The sequence below is a fragment of the Polyodon spathula genome, chromosome 8 (genome assembly GCF_017654505.1).
Source record: "Polyodon spathula isolate WHYD16114869_AA chromosome 8, ASM1765450v1, whole genome shotgun sequence".
Classification (NCBI taxonomy): Eukaryota; Metazoa; Chordata; class Actinopteri; order Acipenseriformes; family Polyodontidae; genus Polyodon; species Polyodon spathula.
The window spans coordinates 20,769,561-20,791,282 of NC_054541.1; the positions used below are offsets into that span (position 1 = coordinate 20,769,561).

A 21,722-nucleotide genomic window follows, 5' to 3' on the forward strand; every position below is an offset into this window, starting at 1 on the left:
TCTTTTGGGGAAAAAAGGCTTATTGGTAAAGTGGATACTTTGTAGCAACGGAACCTCTCTAAAAGTGGGTTGGCCAAGGTGGTGGTGGTGGTGGTGGTGGTGGTTTGGGGGGGGGGGGGGTTTTTGTATGAAGTATTTCTGTGGTTAAAGTAATCCAATTTAACAACTATATCAAATATTCAAGCAGGTTATAAATGTATAGTCTACTTGTTATTTAAAGTTTGTAACAACAATACTACTACACTACTAAGACGACTACGACTACAAATAATAATGAGCTTCTTATCTGAATGTCGGGTAGTAAGCGGTGCCCACAAACATCATTTAATTTACTTCAAAATAAATAAAATGTTTGTTTTGTAAAACAAACAAAAAAAAATGACCATGTACAGCATTTACATTGATAAAGAATATACTGATAAAGAATATTAAACCGCTGTCTACAAAGTATTTGTTTAGCTTTCTAGCCTATTTACTTATTTCAGACACAGATTACATGAAATGGTAACAAATGTTTCTACATGTTTCAACAGTTCTATAGGGTTACAAGATGACGAAAGTAGCAACATTCTCTACCACACATAAATTCGGCTTCTCTGCGCTCATTCTTTCCCATTGATTTGTTTAAAGCTTCAATGAACCTAGAAGCAGGAGAATAGAAGCTGGCTGCACAGCTAGCGAAACTTTAGGATTATTGTCTATCAACACAGTTCCCGTGTCACCTTAATTTGTGGATTTATTTAACTTATCAGTGTCGCTGTGTTTTGGAAGAATGATGAGGATTCAAGGGCCCCCCTGTTTAAAAAGTGTGTGGGCAGTGGCCCGTTGGCCCACCCATCTCTGGCACCTATGCTTTGTAGTATCAAGTTTATGAAGTAGTTTTATGGCACTAATGTGTTAACAACTTACTACGTTCCCTACCTTCTTACTTTTGAAACGTCTCTGTAGGTATAGCTTCCCTCTCCTCCGTGTTGGTCTGTTGGTAATGCAGCCCCCTAGTAGTGTCTTTTATTAATATCGACTCCTGGGTTATTCACCTTTCTCATAGTTTTAGCACAGTAGAATGTTACAGGATGTGCAGTTCTAACTGGAAAGGGACCCTTTCTGTCCAGCAAAGAAAGTAAGGGGGGCTCCAGTAGGTGCAGGCCAGCATGGAGGAGAGGGCTGCTCTATAGTGTGACTTTCTCCCTGTTTCTCCCTCTTTAGTTCCACAATAAGGTGACCTGCTTCATGCTGCACCAGATCGAGGAGCCCTGCTCCCTGGGGGGTCATGCTGGGGTCATTGTGCCCCCATCCTGGGTCATCAAAGTGAAGAAACCTCAGGTATGGCCAGCAAGAGCAATCAGTGCAATCATTTATATATTTGTTTTGAACTCCAGGAAAACCACCAACCATTCCACATATAGGTACCTCTGGCAATGTTACACAGACTTAGTACTGTGCACCCGGGCCGATTACAGCAATAGTATTACAAAACAAATTGTTAAATCCTTTCAGCCCATCAGCTGTTTGACATTTCCCTGAGATAAAATCTTGTTAGATATGTCTTGATTATTATGAGTACCTATATATGTACAGAGAAGGAGGTGTCTAAAATCGTGCCACAGGAATGGTAACATACCATGTCCATTTAAAATTTATAGTGATCATTAAAAAGGCTTGTGGAAGAACCTTTAAAATTATACAAACTTGTATTCCAAATTTTCTGTGGCAATAAACCTCTGCAGATTTTCCGACAGATGGGCAGATTTATCAAGGTCTTACTTTCACAAAACATGGTTCAGACTACACTTTGTAGTAAAGACACTCACATAGAGTTTTACATTCCTCTAGGGGACATGTTATTCATTATGATTAAACTACGTAAGGACATTCTTAAGCAATTTTGTAGGAATGTTTGGATATTTGGAGGCAACTGTCAGTCCATTCCTCACACTTACAATTTAAAGTAGTTATCCAATTGTGACAGAACTTTGTAAAGGACATTTCTTAAAAACTGTTCTTTTTGTGATAATTACAGCCATCCACTGTTTTACTTTGTGCATTTGTGCCAATACAGGATGTTTGTTTTGTAATGTGTTTCTTTGTTGCTTTAGGTTTCCCATGTGCTTCACTTGCAAACAGGAAGGTGAAGCCAGGCCTCCCTTCCAAACACTTCCTCAATTTCCTCAGATAATTTGTTGTTTGTTTGTTTTTAGCTTCTATCTCTTTACATTTAGTTATCTCACCACAGAAACAGAGGTAGCACTACATATTGAGAGTTACGAGAAGGGTGTTTCTGTGTCACCAGACTAAAGCACTCAAAATAACACAACTTTCTTTAGAGCAGTGGTTCCCAACCTGTGGTCCGTGAGTAAACGCCAGGTGGTCCGCAAATGACTCCCAAAATTCTACACAACAAATATCTCTAACCATGTGGTATATAATTATAAGACATGTATGTAGTCCGCATTATTCTCCTTTGTTTTCTTTTATTCTGGGTGTGCTTATAAATTCATATATATTACAGCTCCCTTTGGTGCAATACCAAGCATCGCCTTCAAAGCTGCTATTAACTGAAACAGCTTTCTAATGTGAAACAAATACTAACTAAATACCGTACTAATACAGCGAATTTGTAGCCTCAGTCCTTTGTAGAGTTTTTTCACGCGTGATGTACCAAACAGCTCTGTTTCATGAACAGTTACTGTAATATCACGGCAAGTGTATGAACAGCATAAATTACTGCTCATTATACAGGAGAGATCAGAATTTGCATCTCATTATAAACAGATTCGCAATGCCGAAAGTCAAGATTTTGAACTTCCTTCTGGCAAAGATAAATGAGTGGTATAGTGAACAGAAAGAAGTAGGAGGCAAATATAATAGGATCGAGTTGTGGCTTCTGCAGACTCCCACCCTGATGGAACTATGGCACCGGTCAAAAAGAAAAGGAAAACAAATTTCCAGAAAGACGAAGTTAACCTGTTAGTGAAATGGAAAAAAAAAAAATCAGGAAATAGGTCACAAGAAATAGATGTTTACAATTATTTATTTCAGCTTTTTTTTTTTTTTTTTTTTGCAAAACTCAAAAAATTCTAATTCGAAAGTATTCATACCCTGACAAAGAAAATTTAATTAATATCTAGCTGAGGCACTTTTAGCAATAATAACCTCTTAAACGATTTGGATATTTGTCAATAAGCTTTTCACATGATTCTTTTGTGTATTTTGACCATTCTTCAATGCAAAATTGTTCCAGTTCATTCAATTCCGAGGACTTCTCTTGTGCACAGCCTTCTTCAACTCATACCAAAGATTCTCAATCGGATTTACATTGGGACTTTGACTAGGCCATTCCAGAACCTTGATTTGATTCTTCTTTAACCATTCTGAGTAGATTTTGATGTGTGCTTTGGATCATTGTCGTCTTGGAACATCCATTTGCGCTTTAAACCAAGTTTTGTAGTGGAGGGTTTCAGATGATTGGCCAATATCTTTTGGTATGATATGGAGTCCATTTTACCATGTATTGGAACTAAATTTATTGTGCCATTAGAGGAAAAACAGCCCCATAGAAGGATATTACCACATCCATGCTTGACAGTAGGTATGGTGTTCTTTTTTGGTACAGTATGCCTCACCAGACTTTCTCCAAACGCAAGGACTATCAGTGTGATCAAATAGCTCGATTTTTGTTTCATCACACCACAAAACCTTTGACCAGAACTCATATCCATCATTCTACCGCAGCAGGGATGAAACTAAGTTACCAAAGTGAAAATGGGTTTAATACGTCACGGGTAAGTCTACGAAGTCAAAAAAACCTACGAAAAGTCAAGATATGAAAGAAAAATGAATGATACATAGAGCCCAATATTGAAGGCACATTTATCTTGTGAAAATTAGGGACTTCTTTTTTTTAGCCTGCATTATTTAAAAAAACAAATCTACATCTAGCATTCACGGAAATGCACTGCTTTCTAATCTGTGCTCATTCTACTGCTTGTGTTCATTGAACTTCAGGGAAATAAAAACATAATCTGGCTTAATTTTCTGCTTACTGCAAGAAATGAAGGCCATATGGGGAATCATGACAGACCCCTTGTGGTAATATTAAAATGAAGTCCCGCTCTCACTCAGCCCTTGATACAGCCCTGCCTAGGAGGCTTCCGCGGGCTGGATTTGGCCTGCGAGCCTCCATTTGCCGACCATTGCTCTCCAATAATGTAAAAAAATTTAAAATTTCTTCCCATCCACCTCGTCTTCGTATTCTGGTGTTTTTTATATGTACATCGAGCAAAGTTGGCGATCATTGAGTGCAATAAATTGCGTTAGAAATTGATAGATTAATTTGCTACACTAGGTAACGGTTGCGGGGACCAGCACATATTTATCCAAGGACGACCCAAGCCTCAGTGCATTATTTGTCAGGAGGCTTTGACAAACATAACTCTTAAACCTGCAAAACTGAGACACCATTTATCTACAAAGCATTCAGAATGCGCAAAATGACAACATTCCTTGCTGACCTGGTAGCGAAGATTCAAGCCCAGGAATCTCATTATATTGGGTACATTATATAAATACTTTACTTTTTACATATACTTATACATATACACATACAAATTAGTTTCAAAATGCTGTTGTGAAAAAATGCGTGGGAAGTGGGGTTGCCACCTGACTGGGTTTGACCCAGACAGTCCGGGAATTGGCATCTCTCAGGGTGGGGGGAATTAACAGACCCGGACGCCCTAATGTCTGGTTTTTAAGTTAAAAGCATAATAAACACCAACCTTCTTATAATATTATCTTTAACATACATTAGTTGCTTAAACGATTTCCACTATCTTATTAGAAATGTACTGTTTGGTGCTGATCTGTACATTTTACTTTGTCTCCAGCATTTGAATAATGCTGAGGACAACGAACATATCCACCTAATGTAAACAATCCAAGTGAAGGGTTGCAGTCACATGACCCCAGCAGGCTACATACTGGCTGTCAAAACAGCCATGGAGGCTAATGCAAAAATGGTATCTTCCACAGCAAAATGTAATGTATTTGTCACCACAGAGCATACCTCCAGACATGATGTGCCAGATACTTGGAGTTTGTGATCAGTACTGTGCTCCAATGGTGACCGAGCACACTGATGTCATTTAACCAAGTTTTTTTTTTCATCTTGTTACCAATGAAGAAAAAATAACATTTTCACTAGTTTGTTATAAAATACAGTGCTATTATATACAGTATTTCTATGTTGTTTGTATATAAACTTTTAACCTCTTTCGTTAAATAGACTCACAATTAAAACAATGTATATGACATATAAGCATCATAACATAACTGCGAAGTGTCATAGTAATTGGAGTCTGTAGATTTCCTGTAAAGTCAACTTCAGCGAGTGACAGTTAAGCTAAGGAGACTGTACTATAAGGACTATAATGTGCAAAAAGGACCACGGCAGTAACAATATGTAAGGTACGTGCATAACGATTTCTGTGTTATAAATGATGATGTTTCCGTGATTTCATATTAGTTCAGTAAAATAATAAATGTAGCGTAATGCATTCTGTTAAAGCTAAAGGCACATTTTATGTAAGAACTGGGAATCACCAACCTGCTTAATTGTGTTAAACTGTATTACAGTATATTGCAGTTTTGGTAGACCAAGGCTGACTGAGAAATTTGTCCGGGTTTGGTCTGTGGAAAATGTGGCAACCCTAGTAGGAAGTGGTCCATGGGAAAAATCCAAACACCAAGATGGTCCCTACATTGAAAAAGGTTGAGAACCACTGCTTTAGAGTTCAGAACAATTAGACATAGCACACTGCTGATATATAGGATGGCTAAAGTTTATTTTTTTTATTTTTCAATTCAGAGAAAATGTTGGTTTATCTTTATTTGCTGTCAGCAGCAGAGTTTTGGATTGCAGTTTGTAAAGACAGTTGACTGCTCCATCCTTTAACCAGCTCAAGGTGCTGGACACACAGTGGAAGCGCATAGAAATAAATGGGTGTAAGAAAATGTAGGTAAACATCATCTTCTTTTCCTTTTCCCAGAATTCTTTTAAAAACTCAAGCAGAAGAAAAAAAAGGACATCGTTCAAACGAAGGACCAGCAAAAAGGGTACAGATGTGAGTAAAAATGTGGTTTTAAATAGAAACGACAACCTTGATAAAAAATAAACTAAAGTGTTTTAATACAGAACAAAGAAGTTACCTCCCAGCCCCAGATTAAATATCCTTACCCTCTAATACTTTGGTCTTCCAACATGATCACATTTCTGACTTTCTGACTTCATAGTTGAGAACTAAAAAAAAAAGGATTAAGAAAATAAAATACTCATCAAAACGTTTGTCTAAATAGCTGCAGAATTTGATCATTCTTAAATTTACCGACATTTACCAAAAATGGTGGTTAATCTTATGATTTGCTGCAGGTTTTTGTTAAATGCAGGTATATAATCTAAGAATGTATTTATTCCTGCATGTAAATTGTTAATTAACAAATTAATAATTAATGTTGAACAATATATTTATTTCTGCATACACATTTTCCATTAATAAAATAATTCTGAATGAGTTTACAATAATACACAGTTGAGCAATTTCAACTAGTTCGCCATGGTACTGAAAAATATGTAGAACAACCAACATTCTGGTAAATGTGTATATAAAACAATTCACAAGTTGTTGAAGAATATTGTACTCCAAATACACAGTAGTTTGATGATAAATAACATTATGCACATTGAATGCACATCATTTTAGATCTTAGGTTTTTCAACAGATACTCATTATGACACAAAATGCCACAAAGACAGGTGAATCGATATATTTAGTTCTTGCAGCATGGTAAACTTTTGTGGGACTTGGTGTTACACTCCTGAAGCCTTACAGTGCACGAAAGTGAGACATTTGGTCATTAGCCAAAGGCACTTGGTTATTCTTGAGATTTACCGGTAAATGTCCGAGGTAAAGCGTTAACATGTTTATTTTGGACATTTACTGTTTTTCTTGATAAATTTACCAGTAAATCTTCAGATTTTCCAATATTCAGACTTTTACCGTAACATTCCGACTATACACAGGTATCTTATGATTGAGGGATTAAAGCTATGGATGGTGGCCTTTGAATCTTTGAAAATAGCAACAGCTTATTGGAAAGTATATACTGTAAATGCCTGAACATTGTATACTCTTTTATAGGCTGTATCCCGTGAGAGGCATCTTGGGTCAACAAGTATCAATTGAGTCCCTTGGTAGGATTAATTGATTGGAAAATGATCTAATGACAAAAGTGTGAGGTTGTGAACTAAAGGGTCAGCTGTATGGCTAATGAAGAGTGGTCTCTGGTACCTTTGTCCTTTTCTCTAATGAACTCCCTTTCCATAATTCCTGCCTCTATAAACCTTTGCCACAAGAGCAGCTCCAGTGCTTGACAACAGATTCTGTTTTCATAGGAAACCAAGTGGCGACCTTTCCTGATCAAGCCCCTCCCTTCTCCGCTGATGAAGCCAGTCCTTGTCTTTGTGAATCCAAAGAGTGGGGGGAACCAGGTGAGACTGCTCTGAGGACCAGGACTCGCCCTACCCTATGAGCAGCACTCTTTACTGTGAATAGGGCGCAGGGCAGTTGAACTCACTCTTTCAGTTCATTCCAATCCAGGACCTTCTTTCAACCAGGTCCTTAATTCCGCATTTGAACACAAGGGTTATATTGAACAATTAAGACTTGGTTGGTACAAGGATCTTGATTGTTTGATTCAATAAAATGTGGAAATGTGCAAGCAAGTAGCAGTGGTGTTAGTCTACCATGGAAGACACTCATTCAAAATGGCTGCAAGGTGTTAACATTGTACTCAAGGGATACCTGACTTACCGCTTCCACCTTATAGAAATGTGCAGCAAAGTCTCCAGAATTATCAGTTCCTTGTGAAACGTCTGTATTTTGAGCAATGCTTGCTACAGAAGCATCTCCTGACATCGCTGTTAAAGTCTGTCAGATCTGCTGTTGTGCCCAACGTGATGGAAACTGTTTGGAATATTATAGAATGCATGTCAGGGAAGGTTTTTTGCATAACAAATTAATCAGTCAGTCGTGTAAGAGATTGCCCCTCTACACATGTGTGATATGCAGTCCCAATCCCTGTAGACAGACAGGTATATATAAATAGGCACAAAAACATAAATAAAGGCAATGTGAGGCAGTTTTCTTGCTAACGAAGGTAAAAGGTTACAAGAGTCAAGCAGTCACACAGTAGTTCCACGGTACTCAACATACAGCCTGTGGGCCGGACACGGCCCTTTTAATGATTAACAGTGGCTCGAGGTGGGAAGCAGGGCCGGCGTAACCATATGGGCAGAACAGGCGGCCGTCTAGGGCGGCAAATTAAAGGGGGCGGCAAAAACGGTACATAAATACATTTTATACTTCACATTTCTTTAGTTGTAAAGTGTTCAACGTCTTATATAACTGTTTCCTGGTCTGCATAACCTATTGCTGATGTTACAGAACCATATCATGAGCAGTGGTGTAGTCCTAAATCTGGAAGTACGAGCATGCTGGGGGGGGGGGACGGGGGGGACAGGGTGATCATAATGGTGCGAAATCTGGTCTCCCCTTTAATTCTTTAAAGATAAGTAACTCAAGGATCTGCCCATAGAAAAAATTACCGGAGGATTTTCTGTGCATGAGTATATGATCACTAACATACACGTTAGATACCAGTTTTATAGTAGTTAAGCAATGCAATACAATACAGTACATAAGGTACAATGAAAATATAGTGTGCTTGAAGTAACCTCCGTATCCTGTGTCAATTGTTATTTATAAATCTAAGCTCATGCATGGTGGTAGAGCTGGCACATGTCACTACCGTATGTAACCAGAGTGATGATTGTATGCAGCGCCAGCCCTGGTTGGAAGCATGTCTAAAGGGATGAGAGCTAAGTAATGGAGTGCTTTGGTTTTCTCTCAACTGTGAAACACACCTGGAAAGAGTGATTATGTTACAAATATACAATCTCATAAAATCCGATCTCGTTTATTAAGAAAAAGAAATGTATTTATTTTTTAATTCGCTAGCTGATGGTTGAATTCAATTATGTTGCCTAGGCAACTGCAGGCAGTCTCGGACATGCGCCTTCTGATTGCAGGCAGTCAACGTTTGTTTTCTTAACCAATGACTTCCTTTTTTCCCCCAATTAAGATACGATCTTAATTTTTTTAAAAAAGTCAGTCTGTTTAAAACTATTCATATTTAACGTCATATTTTTTTGTGTTTAGCAGTACATGACAGGAGGGGTTATACAGTTTTAATGGTAGTCATATAAAACGTCCAAAAATACTGAGTATACTGGGGGCTGCTGTAAATTGTTTCCAAGTCATCCATTTTTGGAAATTGTACTGCTGCCAATGTAAGATACAGATTTTGTTGTGCTTTTCTCAAGTACTCTTAGAACACGCTGGTATTTCTCTCAGTACTGATGCAAGAATAGCATTGCTACGGAAGCATATTGCTGCCATCTAAAAAAAAATGCTATAGTTATTACAAAAAATCTTAAAAACAAAAAGTGATTGACATATATATATATATATATATATATATATACACACACACACACACACACACACACACACACACACACACACATATATATATATATATATATATATATATATATATAATATATATATATATATATAAAAATAACTTTTCCTAATTACCCAGTGAAATAATTTTCTAGGCTGTTCCATTGCATACAAGTGTACTATCAAATTCTGTCCCCCATAGAATTCAGTGTTCCTTGCACATTGTGCGCATGTGCAGGGGTATCTTTTTCCAGTCACTACACATGCTCTGCTGATTTTGTCAAAGCAGATTCACAGCGATTCAGCAGCTCTTGAGATAAACATGCAGCCAACTCCATACATTTTAAATAATGCATCAAAAATACACGTAACATAACACTGAAAGAGTAAGTTGAAAAGCACAGAAGTTGAAAATCTATAGCATTAACTCGACAAGGCAGCAATGCAAATTATTATTATTAATATATATTTTTTAATTGTAGTATCAGCACCGGCAATCCTATAAAACACATGCTTATATAAATATGTTCTCTTTCATGATGAGTACACATCTATGTAAATTTGCCATTTTTGTAATTATGTCATTGATTGATGTTAGAATTGTTTGTATTTTAGGTTTGTTATTCTTTGGTTGCTTCTATTCTCTGATGAAGGCAATGCTGGCCGAAACATCAGAAAAAAGTGTTGTTTACATTGTGAGTGTTGTGCTTTTCTTCTCAGGTTTATATGTATTTCCAGCAGGAATTTATAAACACATTATTATTAGTAGTATTATTGTTATTTGTAGTAGTATGTATTAATTAATTAATTAATTAATTAGTAGTATCTGCGCTTTCTAAATAAACGAGGTAGGGGTTAGGTTGGCTGGGGAGTTCTTGGCTCACCGCACACCAGTGACTCCTGTGGCTGGCCGGGCACCTGTAGCCAGGCTCGTATGCAGTTCAGAACTGCGTGGTCCTCCAACACTAAGTTCTGAATATGGCTGCACAGACTTGCTCAGTGAAAAAGGTGGACAGCTGACGGCACTCATTTTGGAGGACACGAGTACTCGTCTTCGTCTCTCCTGAGTCACTTCAAGGGTTGCAGCGGTGAGCCAGGTTGAATAGTAATTGGACATTCCAAAAATTGGGAGAAAATTGGAAAATGAATAAAAGGAAAAAGAAAAAGAGAAACATGTTTATGTATGTGTATTTCCAGCAGGCATTTATAAACAGTGCGTAGCCTATAACGTGACTTGTATTGAAAATCCAAGGGGAAACCATTTCTCACGGCTGGATATGCTGTATATTGAAGCATTGAAAGTGGTTCCCCCTAGGAAGTGTGTCTTCTAGGGCACTTTGAAATGTAAAATGCACATTGTTCACTTATGACGTTCGAGCAAGCATTTATAAACACTTTAGAACCTCTAATATGACTATTGTATTAAGAAACCAAGGGGAAAACATTTTTCACAGCGGTATATGCTGTATGTATAGAGTCACATTATAGTCTATGCAGTGATTATAAATGTCTGCTATAAATACATATTCATAAACATGTTTCTTTTTGACAAAATGTTTTACCATGGTATACAAATATAAGTAAATCCAAGCATTGTAAGTGTGATGGCAAATTTACCAAGATGTCTACGCCTCATGAAAGAGAACAAGCATATACGCATAGGCCTGTCATCTCTGGGAGTTTATTTAGAAAGCGCAGCTATTACAATACATCAAAATAATAATAATAATAATAATAACAATAATAATAATAATAATAATAATAATAATAATAATAATAATAATAATAATAATAATAATAATGTGTTTATAAATGCCTGCTGGAAATGCATATAAACCTGAGAAGAAAAGTGCAACACTCACGATGTAAACAACAATATTTTATTAATTGTTACAAAAAACAAAGAGAGGACTGTGACGTTTCGGCCAGCTTTGCCTTCATAAGAAAGAATAAGCAACTGAAAAAAAAAAGATACCTTAAATACAAACAATTCAAACATCAGGCATGTGTTTTATAGGTCTTGCCAGCTCTGGGCGTTTTATTTAGAAAGTGCAGATATTACAATAATAATAATAATAATAATAATAATAATAATAATAATAATTTGCATTGCTGCCTTGTCAATTTAATGCTATAACTTTTCAACTTCTTTGCTTTTTAACTTACTCTTTCAATGTTACGTTGTGTATTTTTGGTGCATTATTAAATATATGTAGCTCATTGCATGACTATCTTAGGAGCTGCTGATCAATGGCGGCCACTGCACGTTACCAGAGGAGCTGCTGAATTGCCGTGAACCTGCTTTGACAAAATCAGCAGAGCACATGTAGTGACTGGTAAAAGATACCCCTGCACATGCGCACGATGTGCAAGGAACACTGAATACTACGGAGAACAGAATTTGATAATACACTGGCTCCAGCTGGACAGTTAGCTCAGCAGGAATCGCAGATGTGTCTGAAATCCTTCACTTTTATGTTGGCCTTAGTCATCAAGAAATATTGCAATGTTTGAGTTGTTTAAATTGAGTTGTGCTTTGTATGAGAACTTTACAAAGGGTCTTTAAAATCAAATAGCTTGTACTGTCAGAAATGTATTTATTTATTTGACAGGGACAACATACCATTTTTAACATCAGTGGCATGTCATAAAATGCATTGCATCCAGATTTAGCTAGGAGCTCATTTTCATTGTTAAATATTAAATTCAGATATACTTGAAGTAGTACTGTTCTTGTTGACAGAAAGTGGTAAACTTGGGAAACTACATGGTTATAAATGGATGCGTCTCAAATGCACCCAACAGGGTTTTATAGTAACTCAAGGCACAATTAGATGCCTGCTTCTAATACTTGCCTTTCTCTGTTTACTGCATGGATTACACTCAGTGTTTTGACTTTACGTAAAGAATCAATATAAATCATACTCTATAAATACAGACACAGTACTAGTTTATTTTGTGTGTGCATAAACGTGTGAGTGATCATTGACCCCTGTGTCTGTGCTCCAGGGTACAAAGGTGTTCCAGATGTTCATGTGGTTCTTGAACCCCCGGCAAGTCTTTGATCTTTCCCAAGGCAGTCCGAGGGAGGCGTGAGTATCAGTCCCAGATCACTTCCCCCAACTCCCATTACATTAAATCCTGCACACCCTTACAAAAAAGATATTTCTTGGTACTGCTAACAACTATGTATACACGGTTACTGATGGTAAAGAAGTTTATTATGTAGCACAGACTTCTAAGTACTACTTCAGTTACACTGACTGACTGAGGTTGATGGAACAGTGGGGAACCAAATTGTTAATTATTTATCAGCAGGAGTTCTCGTCTGTAGCTACATGTTAGTACCAGTGCCACAAACAATGTAAGTGGTAATTAAGTTGGATGTAGTCTGCTATACAGCTCGGTATTACTGTGCCCTGTTAAAATGAACTATTTAAATGCCTTTGAATAGAAGTAATACAAACATAGTGTATAGTACAGTAATTTATTAGAACTTTTTATTTAGGGTCTACCTCATTTCATATTAATTCCAACATTGAAAACTCATCATCTCAGTTGTTGTTTATTTCTTATAAATTTACTATAAACTTTTTTCTTACTTTACTATACAAAGGGAATTTCGGTAGTATTGGTTGATGCCAATTTCCCTACAGCACAGTCACTCGCTAAACCCAGTCTAATACAGCACAGTCACTAATACAGCACAGTCACTAGCTAAACCCAGTCTAATACAGCACAGTCACTAATACAGCACAGTCACTCGCTAAACCCAGTCTAATACAGCACAGTCACTAATACAGCACAGTCACTAGCTAAATTCAGTCTAATACAGCACAGTCACTAATACAGCACAGTCAGCTAAACCCAGTCTAATACAGCACAGTCACTAATACAGCACAGTCACTAGCTAAACCCAGTCTAATACAGCACAGTCACTAATACAGCACAGTCACTAGCTAAACCCAGTCTAATACAGCACAGTCACTAATACAGCACAGTCACTAGCTAAACCCAGTCTAATACAGCACAGTCACTAATACAGCACAGTCACTCGCTAAACCCAGTCTAATACAGCACAGTCACTAATACAGCACAGTCACTAGCTAAATTCAGTCTAATACTGCACAGTCACTAGCTAAATTCAGTCTAATACTGCACAGTCACTAGCTAAATTCAGTCTAATTTCTCTACAGCACAATCACCAGCAAAATACAGTCTAATTCGTATTTCTCCAAAAACTTGCACTAAGTAGTTGAGTAGAGTAGGTCAAGGGTTCTTTTGAACCTGAATGAACTCTTGTCTTATCAGGCTTCTAGAAGCACACAGTGCGTTTATTGTATGTCTTTAATTGGAGTGAATGCCTCTCTGTCTCTGTGTCTGTTGCAGGCTGGAGCTCTATAGGAAAGTGCCAAACTTGCGTATATTGGCGTGCGGAGGTGATGGAACGGTTAGTAACTAAGGATCTATTTGTATTAGCCCTGACTTCTGATGGGCTGCCATTGGTGTACAATAGTGCTTTGTTTTTTGTGTTGCCATGTGTACAATTGTCTACATTGAAAATAAGAGATTACATTAAGATACAGAAATGTTCCTTGAAAATAGTCTTGATTTTAGCTATTTAAGAGATTTGAGAAAATCAATGATAGCCAGTGAAATGGTCTTTTTGTAAGTGAGAATAAATGTTTATAGAACCAAGACTGTAAACAATGTGAAATCTGTATGGGGACTTCAGTTGCACACAAGCTGTCTGTGAAGTTGAGGGGGTTCAGTAATATTCCTCTAGTTTATAGGATTCTTCTAATAATTATTTATTTATTTATTTTTAAGTAAGTATTTTCTTCTTAATATCAGTGTAGCCCAGAGTGCTAAGATGAAAATGTTGGCCCTTGTGTGAAAAATATAGTTTCCTGATCAGATGTTTTTGCAGAGAATCAATTTGGAATTGACTGCATATTTGTTTTACAGGTGGGGTGGATTCTGTCTGCTCTGGATGAATTACAGTTGAACCCGCCACCGCCTGTGGCAGTGCTACCTCTTGGAACTGGGAATGACCTGGCACGCACTCTTAACTGGGGAGGGGTGAGTGTGGACACTGGCACAATTAAAGGGTGGGCCACAGATAACGGACAGAGCCTCCTAATGTGCTTCAGGGTACAGTACTTAGGTGCTCACCTATGTACTGTAAATGAACAAAGATCATGTGTCTAAACCCACTGACACCTGCTGCTGTGCTGTGCAGCTTGCTGATTTGGAGTAATAGTTGTTCTCAGTTTTGAACCCCTTGTTCTCACTGGGTTTCAGGGCTACACTGACGAGTCTGTCTCCAAGATCCTGTGTCACGTGGAGGACGGGAACATTGTGCAGCTGGACCGCTGGAACCTGGAGGTGACGAGGGATCAAGGTGACCAGGAGGATGGGGCACAGAAGGTCAGCACTACACCCCAGGTCAAATGTTGTCTGTTATTTAACTTTTTTATATAAGGCCAAACTTAAACAATATAATTTGCAATTGAGTAGTTTATCTAAGGAATCAATACAAATCTCAAAGAAAGTTTATAAATGCGGGAGTGTATTTTCTACTGCATATAGCTGTGTAACTTACATCTCATGGAGTAATAATAGCTAAATGACAAATGTTAATGGTATGAATTGGAATTTACAATTTCTAAATAAAGCTTCTGTAACACTTTAGTTTAGGGAACCGTTATAAGTGGTTATAAACAATAGCAAAATCAAAACAATGGCAAAAGTGTATAATAATTGTACTGCTAAAACAAAACAGCCCAATACAACTGGTAAGTGATTATAAACAATAGTGCAAAAAAGTGACAAACGTGTGTAATAATCCTCTTATTATTTTTATTCATATTCTCTAATTGTTAATAGCATAATTAATAACATGTTTATAGATTGTTTATAATCACTTATATCTGATCCCTAAACTAAAGTGTTACCAAAGTTTCTGCCATATGAACGATTGAATACTTTACAAAATATTACCTTTCCTATATATCTTTTCAGCTTCCTCTGAGTGTCTTTAATAACTACTTTAGCCTGGGGTTTGATGCCCATGTTACACTTGAATTCCATGAATCCAGAGGTGAGAATCATGCCTATCCTTACCAAAAATGATTCTGAATCTAACTGTCACTGGGTGATAAATTGAGGCATGAACTTGCTACTGCTAAATCTTTCAAGTCTTTGTCCATGATTATGGCTTTGTAAATTTTTCTATCAACTGCTGAAAAAACATAAATTGTGAGTAACTTGTCCTGTGTGTGTCTGTTTGCAGAAGCTAATCCAGAGAAGTTCAACAGTCGTTTTCGGAACAAAATGTTTTATGCAGGGGTAAGGCTGTTTTACGTATGTGTTTTAAAAATATGAACTAAAATAAAGTCATACACACATGGAGAGAGATTCATATATATAGGTTCAAATTTTTTTTTTAAGAAGTGCACTACACAAATTTGCTAAAATCAACAGTTTATCGCAATATACCCAAGTGCAACCCAAAAGGTTTTTATGGAGGGATGATTCTTAAGTTTGGAGAATATTTAAGGAAGTCAAGTCAGTTTGCAGGTTCACCATGTAGAGTGTGACAGACAGACAGACAGACAGACAGACAGACAGAAAGACAGTTGGACACGATCACTGCATAAGGGTCCACATTTTAAACAGTGACTCTAAACTAGACCAAAAACTAAAATAACTGAACACTGATTTAAAAATTCTGTTTTGTGAGAAAAAAAAGTTAACATTTGGAATTGAGCTGCAAATATCATGAACTGTGCCTTTTTTCTGTAATCGGACATCTAGTTATACTTCCAACTAAGAATTGCTCATCTGACCTTTTTTTTACAGGCAGCTTTTTCCGACTTTTTGCAGCGGAGTTCCAGAGATTTAGCAAAACACGTCAGAGTTGTGGTGAGTGCTAGTATACATGTATTAGTAAAGCATGTGTATGAGATCCAGTTATTATCATAAGGTTTTATATCAAGAATTTTAAATACATTTTATCAAACCCTTGGATTGAAACTTGCATCCTAATTGGTTAATGCAAGGCCACATGAACAAAAACATGTGGTGCTGTCTCCAAAAAAATGGTCATACAAGAGCGGTCAATATTTTCAATAAACAAAATGGTGGACTAGCAACAGCATTGCAGATTTCTCTGGATTAATAATTTTAATACATGTTTAATAAATATTTTAATAAAGCATCTATTTACCGCAGTTTTCACCTTACTGTAGAAACCATTATTGCCCACTATCTGACATTTTTTTAACCCTGGGGCCTGTCTTAAATATCAATATTTGTACAGTAAAGGTGACTTGGTACAAAAAGATTTAATATATCTGTTCTATATACCCTTTGTTTTTTGGTTTTCAATACACAGCAATGTTAGGATTTCACTCAAAACCGATGTTTTGTAGTTTTTTGGACAAGAATGGGCAGAGGGTTGTCTGTTACCAGCACACAATTTGCTTCATGACAGAATCAAAGTGTTCTTTTTAATTGTTACTAGCCATTCTGGACAAAAACCTGAGTAAAATATAAACTGACCAAAAGTAAAACCTTTTTTTAAATTTTTAGTATTTTAGTATTTTGAATGAATGGCTTTGGAGGATGTTCATATTTAAATAAACAAGGGCTCCTAAGGTATTTATAACTTGTTTTATTCCTAGTTTTGTAAAAAATCAATCTTTGGTGCTGAAAATGACAATTTGGAGTGAATGGCTTTGTGAATTTTTATGTTGGAGTCCGGGTAGCAAATACATGAACATGCATTGGATTCACAGTTTTATTACTAAAAACTATGTGCAACTTAGTTGTTTTATGCTAAATGTATACCTTCAATTTGCTCAAATAAGTCTTTATTCCAACCATTAAAAAACATTTTTGCATTATACTTGTTAAACCTAAACTTGATATGGCCCAGGAATCCTACACTGAAGATCAAACGACTCCCACAGTCTTTCTTTGTATTCCTTCCCAAGTGTGATGGCACCGACCTTACCTCCAAGATCCAGGAGTTAAAATTCCAGTGCATCGTCTTTTTAAACATTCCCAGGTAAGCTGCTTCGCTGAGCTTTACTGCAAGAATGACAGTGCTGTTGAAATACAGTACAGTGATTACTTTCCTAGTGAGCTGTAACAACCACCTTAAAAAAACTAATTATGACTTAAAGTGAATATTTATAGGTGGGGAAGTTTAATAAAAACAAAGCTTACCTCCATTTTGTTTAATATTTCCATTACATAGAATAATTTCTTTAGGCTTGTATCTGTAATTTTGGCATGAATTATTTTAAGAATTTTAAGAAATTGTAAATGAAATATCCCCACCTGGCTGCTCAATGTTTTCCTGACCCCAAGCAGAGCCGCGGTGGTCATAATATCTTTGACAAAACTCAGGTACTAAAGCTTAGGTCACATAAAGGTCACATAAAGGTCTTCTACAGCGTCCGTTTCTAATATAGTCATTATTTTAATACTAACTCTGTATATTATATTCATGTATTTTATATTTTAATTGGTAGGGATGTGCAAATAATTAATATGATGGTGAGACCTGACGGAACTCTTGAATACATGTTAATGTTAAGCATCTTACCTGTGTTGTAATTGTAAGATGATGCCATTTTATAGTGTACTTAGTCTCTAGCATACAACACATATGAAAAATCGTTTTGTTTAGTGTATAGAAAAATAAGTTAATTTATTAATAGAAAAATATAGGAACTATATCTGTTTATTTGTATTTGCATAAGTCTACCTTAATACCAGATTAACAAGGGCTGGACGGCAAATGAATAGAATATTATGAGTCGTAAAGGAACTTTCCGTAAAGTTAAAGTTGCTGGTTTCTGTCCTGTGAAGTTGCTGGGGTCTCTCCTGTGTGAAGTCGCTGGTAGCTCTCTCCGCTGTCAGGGCAATGATACTGTGTATCTCCTGTGTGATGTGGCTGGTAGCTCTCTCCTCAGTCAGGCAATGATACAATGTCTCTCCTGTGTTAACTGGCTGGTAGCTCTCCCAGCTGTCAGAACAGTGATATGGTGTCTCTCCTGTGTGAAGTGGCTGGTAGCTCTCCCAGCTGTCAGCTCTCTCCTGAGTTAGGACAGTGTCATGATGTGTCGATCCTGTGTGAAGTGGCTGGTAGCTCTCCCAGCTGCTGGACAGTGATACGGTACCTCTCCTGTGTTAAGTGGCTGGTTGCTTTCCCAGCTGTCAGGGCATTGATATGGTGTTTCTCTTTAGTGAAGTGGCTGGTAGCTGTCCCAGCTATCTGGACAGTGATACGGTGCCTCTCCTGTGTTAAGTGGCTGGTTGCTTTCCCAGCTGTCAGGGCATTGATACGGTGTCTCTCCTTTGTGAAGTGGCTGGTAGCTCTAGTAAAACTACCAAATGTTTAAATCATTCCATGAAAGGAAGTGTGTTTTGTTGGTTTTATTTTTGTGAATTACGGTAATTTAAGTGATTTACATTAGTCTTTCTTCTTTTGAGCCTATATTTGATAACGTGCATGATGTACTGTATACCGTGATATTACGGTTACCGTGGTATTTTTTTTAACGTTCATCATACCTTGCAAATTTTATACCGTCAAATCCCTAATGCATTCAATTGAGCTAAAAAAAAAAAGCTCTGGTACACTCAATCATTGAGCCAGATGGGAAACGATGTGACAGCCGCGGATTGGAGGAGCTGTTGCACTCGTTAACCAAGGAGTCATGAGAGATGGTAGATAAGGGGACGGAGCGATGTGATCTGTTCCTTTGTAAATGGTTAAAGCGAAACCAAAAGGAGACCTGTGTTGTGAACCGTGAGTGTTTTGTTTGTCGTATCTAAAGTTTACTTGTTTGTTATTTGGACAGCTAACACGATCCAGAGCTGTCACCAGAGGCCAGCACTAAACCCGGACAACACTTCACCTTGTTTGTACAATAAACAGTATTTGCACTATGAGCACTAGAACATGCACTGTGGACTTGTGTTTGTGTCTGTTACGAGGGTGTGACAGATCAGGACCAACCCACGTTTGGCCGCCCTTGTATTAAGAATAAAATCAATCCTCATTATATATTTGTAACAAATTAATGCACTTGCCCATCACACGCGATTCCCGACTCCATCACCAGTTTTGTGATATAAAGCCCATCTCTTCAGTGTTACAATTGACTTGTCTGACTGTCACAGGCCACTTTTTTCTTTTGGCATGACAAATCAGTCTGTCTTTATTGTGCACTGCAGTTACACAGCGCTTCCTCTAAAAACAAAGCGAATAGGATAAGGCACGGTAATGTAAAAGTTAATCATTAAACAGTTTTAGATACTTTGATGCATTTTTTTTTAAACTGGTGTTGTTAGTTTTAAATCTTTTGCTAAATTGCATTTCCTTTTACGTTTTAAGCAGTTCTGTGCATGGGTAATATTTTGATTTAATTTTGCTGTTGGGACGGTAATGGGGAATTTTACATACTGCAACAATACGTACTGTATTTAAAAGTATGTACTGTATAACAGTTCACATGACCAGTCGTCTCTTTTGGCAAGTGATGTCATATCGTTCTGAATCAAAATACTACTTCTGTTGAAAATATAGTACTGTACCAACAAAATCAACTACAGTACAGCTATGTATTTTTGACATTGTATCTTTTTTTGTGTTCCCTGAAAAACACAAACAAGTTTTTGTCTTTTACTGTTGTGTTATTCCCCCAACTTGTGCGCTAACAAATTTCAATGAAAGAATCAACCGTGTCTCCGTGTACAGTTTCCTCAAACCCAAGTCATATTTTTTCTTTCCGTACGAAATGTGTGTGTGTTTGTGTGTGTGAGTGTGAGAGTGCAGGGCAGGGCAGGGGGTTGTTTGGGTGGTAGAGGGCAGGTTACAACATGCTCACCTACATACACGTCAAATCAGATGAAATAATCAGATATGAGTCACACTCCTTTAACCGTCACTGAAGCCAACATTTTATAGGGTCGGATATGTGAGTGCTGACTGTGTACAGATTTAGTATTTAAATTTAGACAGAGGCACTGCAGAAGGCCTGTGTGTCTGTCAATAATCCCTATGGTACCTGAGTTTTGTGCACGCTCACCTGATCGCTAAGGGGTCAGTTTGCGTGTGACCTCCGTGGCTGTGCTTGGGGGTCAGGAAAACATTACGTCCGAGTAAGAAACATGCTCAGCCATGTTTGATGGGGATATTTTGTTTACAATTTCTTAGATGCTTACAATCATTTTCATGCTAAAATTACATATACAAGCCTAAAGGAATTCTTCGAAGTAATGGGAATATTAAACAAAACAATGGCAATCTCTGTTTTGTTACATTTCTTCACCTATAACTATTCACTTTAATTATGCAATACATTTCATTATATAGATTTATTAAACTTGCCTTGGATATTTGTTACAAAATCATATTACACTGTCAATGAATTGTTTTAGTAGTGGCATCTGATTGGTTGTACTTTGGAAGGCTATGTGTTGCAAACTGCTCGTCCGTATTTGAAATAAGAGATTACTTTCAAAACACACTTGTGAAAACAGGATGTTCAGGCTTTATATATTTTTGTTTTCTTACTGATAAAACCGGTTTTATTTATGTGGATATTGGCATATCTGTTTCTCCTTTTTTTAACCCTCAGCATGTATTGCAAGAGGATCATTAGTTTGCCTTAAACCAACTATGGTGTATAAAGCTGATGTGTCTATTTATACTACAATAGTCTGCATTGATTGAATGCATTTTGTTGTGACATAAGAAAGGTTTGTTTTTGTTCACAAAAATGCTTGCTATGGGCTACCTATTTTGTGGCCCCACAGTAAATGAGTTTAAGGGGTGCCCAACTGTGATGGAAAAAGTTTAGGCAGCCCCTTGTATAAAGTGATTCTGTCCATGTGTATTTGGTTACCTTGCATCACCAAGTTCTGGTTCCAGGTACTGTGCTGGCACCATGCCCTGGGGCAACACTGGTGATCACCGGGATTTTGAGCCACAGCGCCATGACGACGGCTGTATAGAGGTCATCGGGTTCACCATGGCCTCTCTGGTGAGTACTGACAATGCTGGATGTGTTAGATTTCAGGAATATAATGAATATTAGTCATAACATTTAAAAAGAAACAATG

At 37.3% G+C, this 21,722-nt stretch overlaps 1 protein-coding gene across 4 annotated transcripts in view; it reads left to right on the plus strand.

Moving 5' to 3' along the window:
• LOC121319582 (diacylglycerol kinase iota-like) overlaps nt 1-21,722 on the plus strand; it is a 115,409-nt gene that overhangs the window by 69,366 nt on the left and 24,321 nt on the right. For 2 of the 4 annotated variants that reach the window (XM_041257163.1, XM_041257166.1), the window contains exons 8-19: nt 1,207-1,323; nt 6,045-6,119; nt 7,448-7,543; nt 12,588-12,670; nt 13,968-14,028; nt 14,547-14,660; nt 14,883-15,026; nt 15,603-15,681; nt 15,874-15,929; nt 16,443-16,505; nt 17,579-17,652; nt 21,532-21,643. In XM_041257163.1, coding sequence (XP_041113097.1) covers nt 1,207-1,323; nt 6,045-6,119; nt 7,448-7,543; nt 12,588-12,670; nt 13,968-14,028; nt 14,547-14,660; nt 14,883-15,026; nt 15,603-15,681; nt 15,874-15,929; nt 16,443-16,505; nt 17,579-17,652; nt 21,532-21,643 — 1,074 coding nt within the window. The remainder of the gene's footprint in view (nt 1-1,206; nt 1,324-6,044; nt 6,120-7,447; nt 7,544-12,587; nt 12,671-13,967; nt 14,029-14,546; nt 14,661-14,882; nt 15,027-15,602; nt 15,682-15,873; nt 15,930-16,442; nt 16,506-17,578; nt 17,653-21,531; nt 21,644-21,722) is intronic. The other 2 variants (XM_041257167.1, XM_041257165.1) reach the window with 1 other exon arrangement.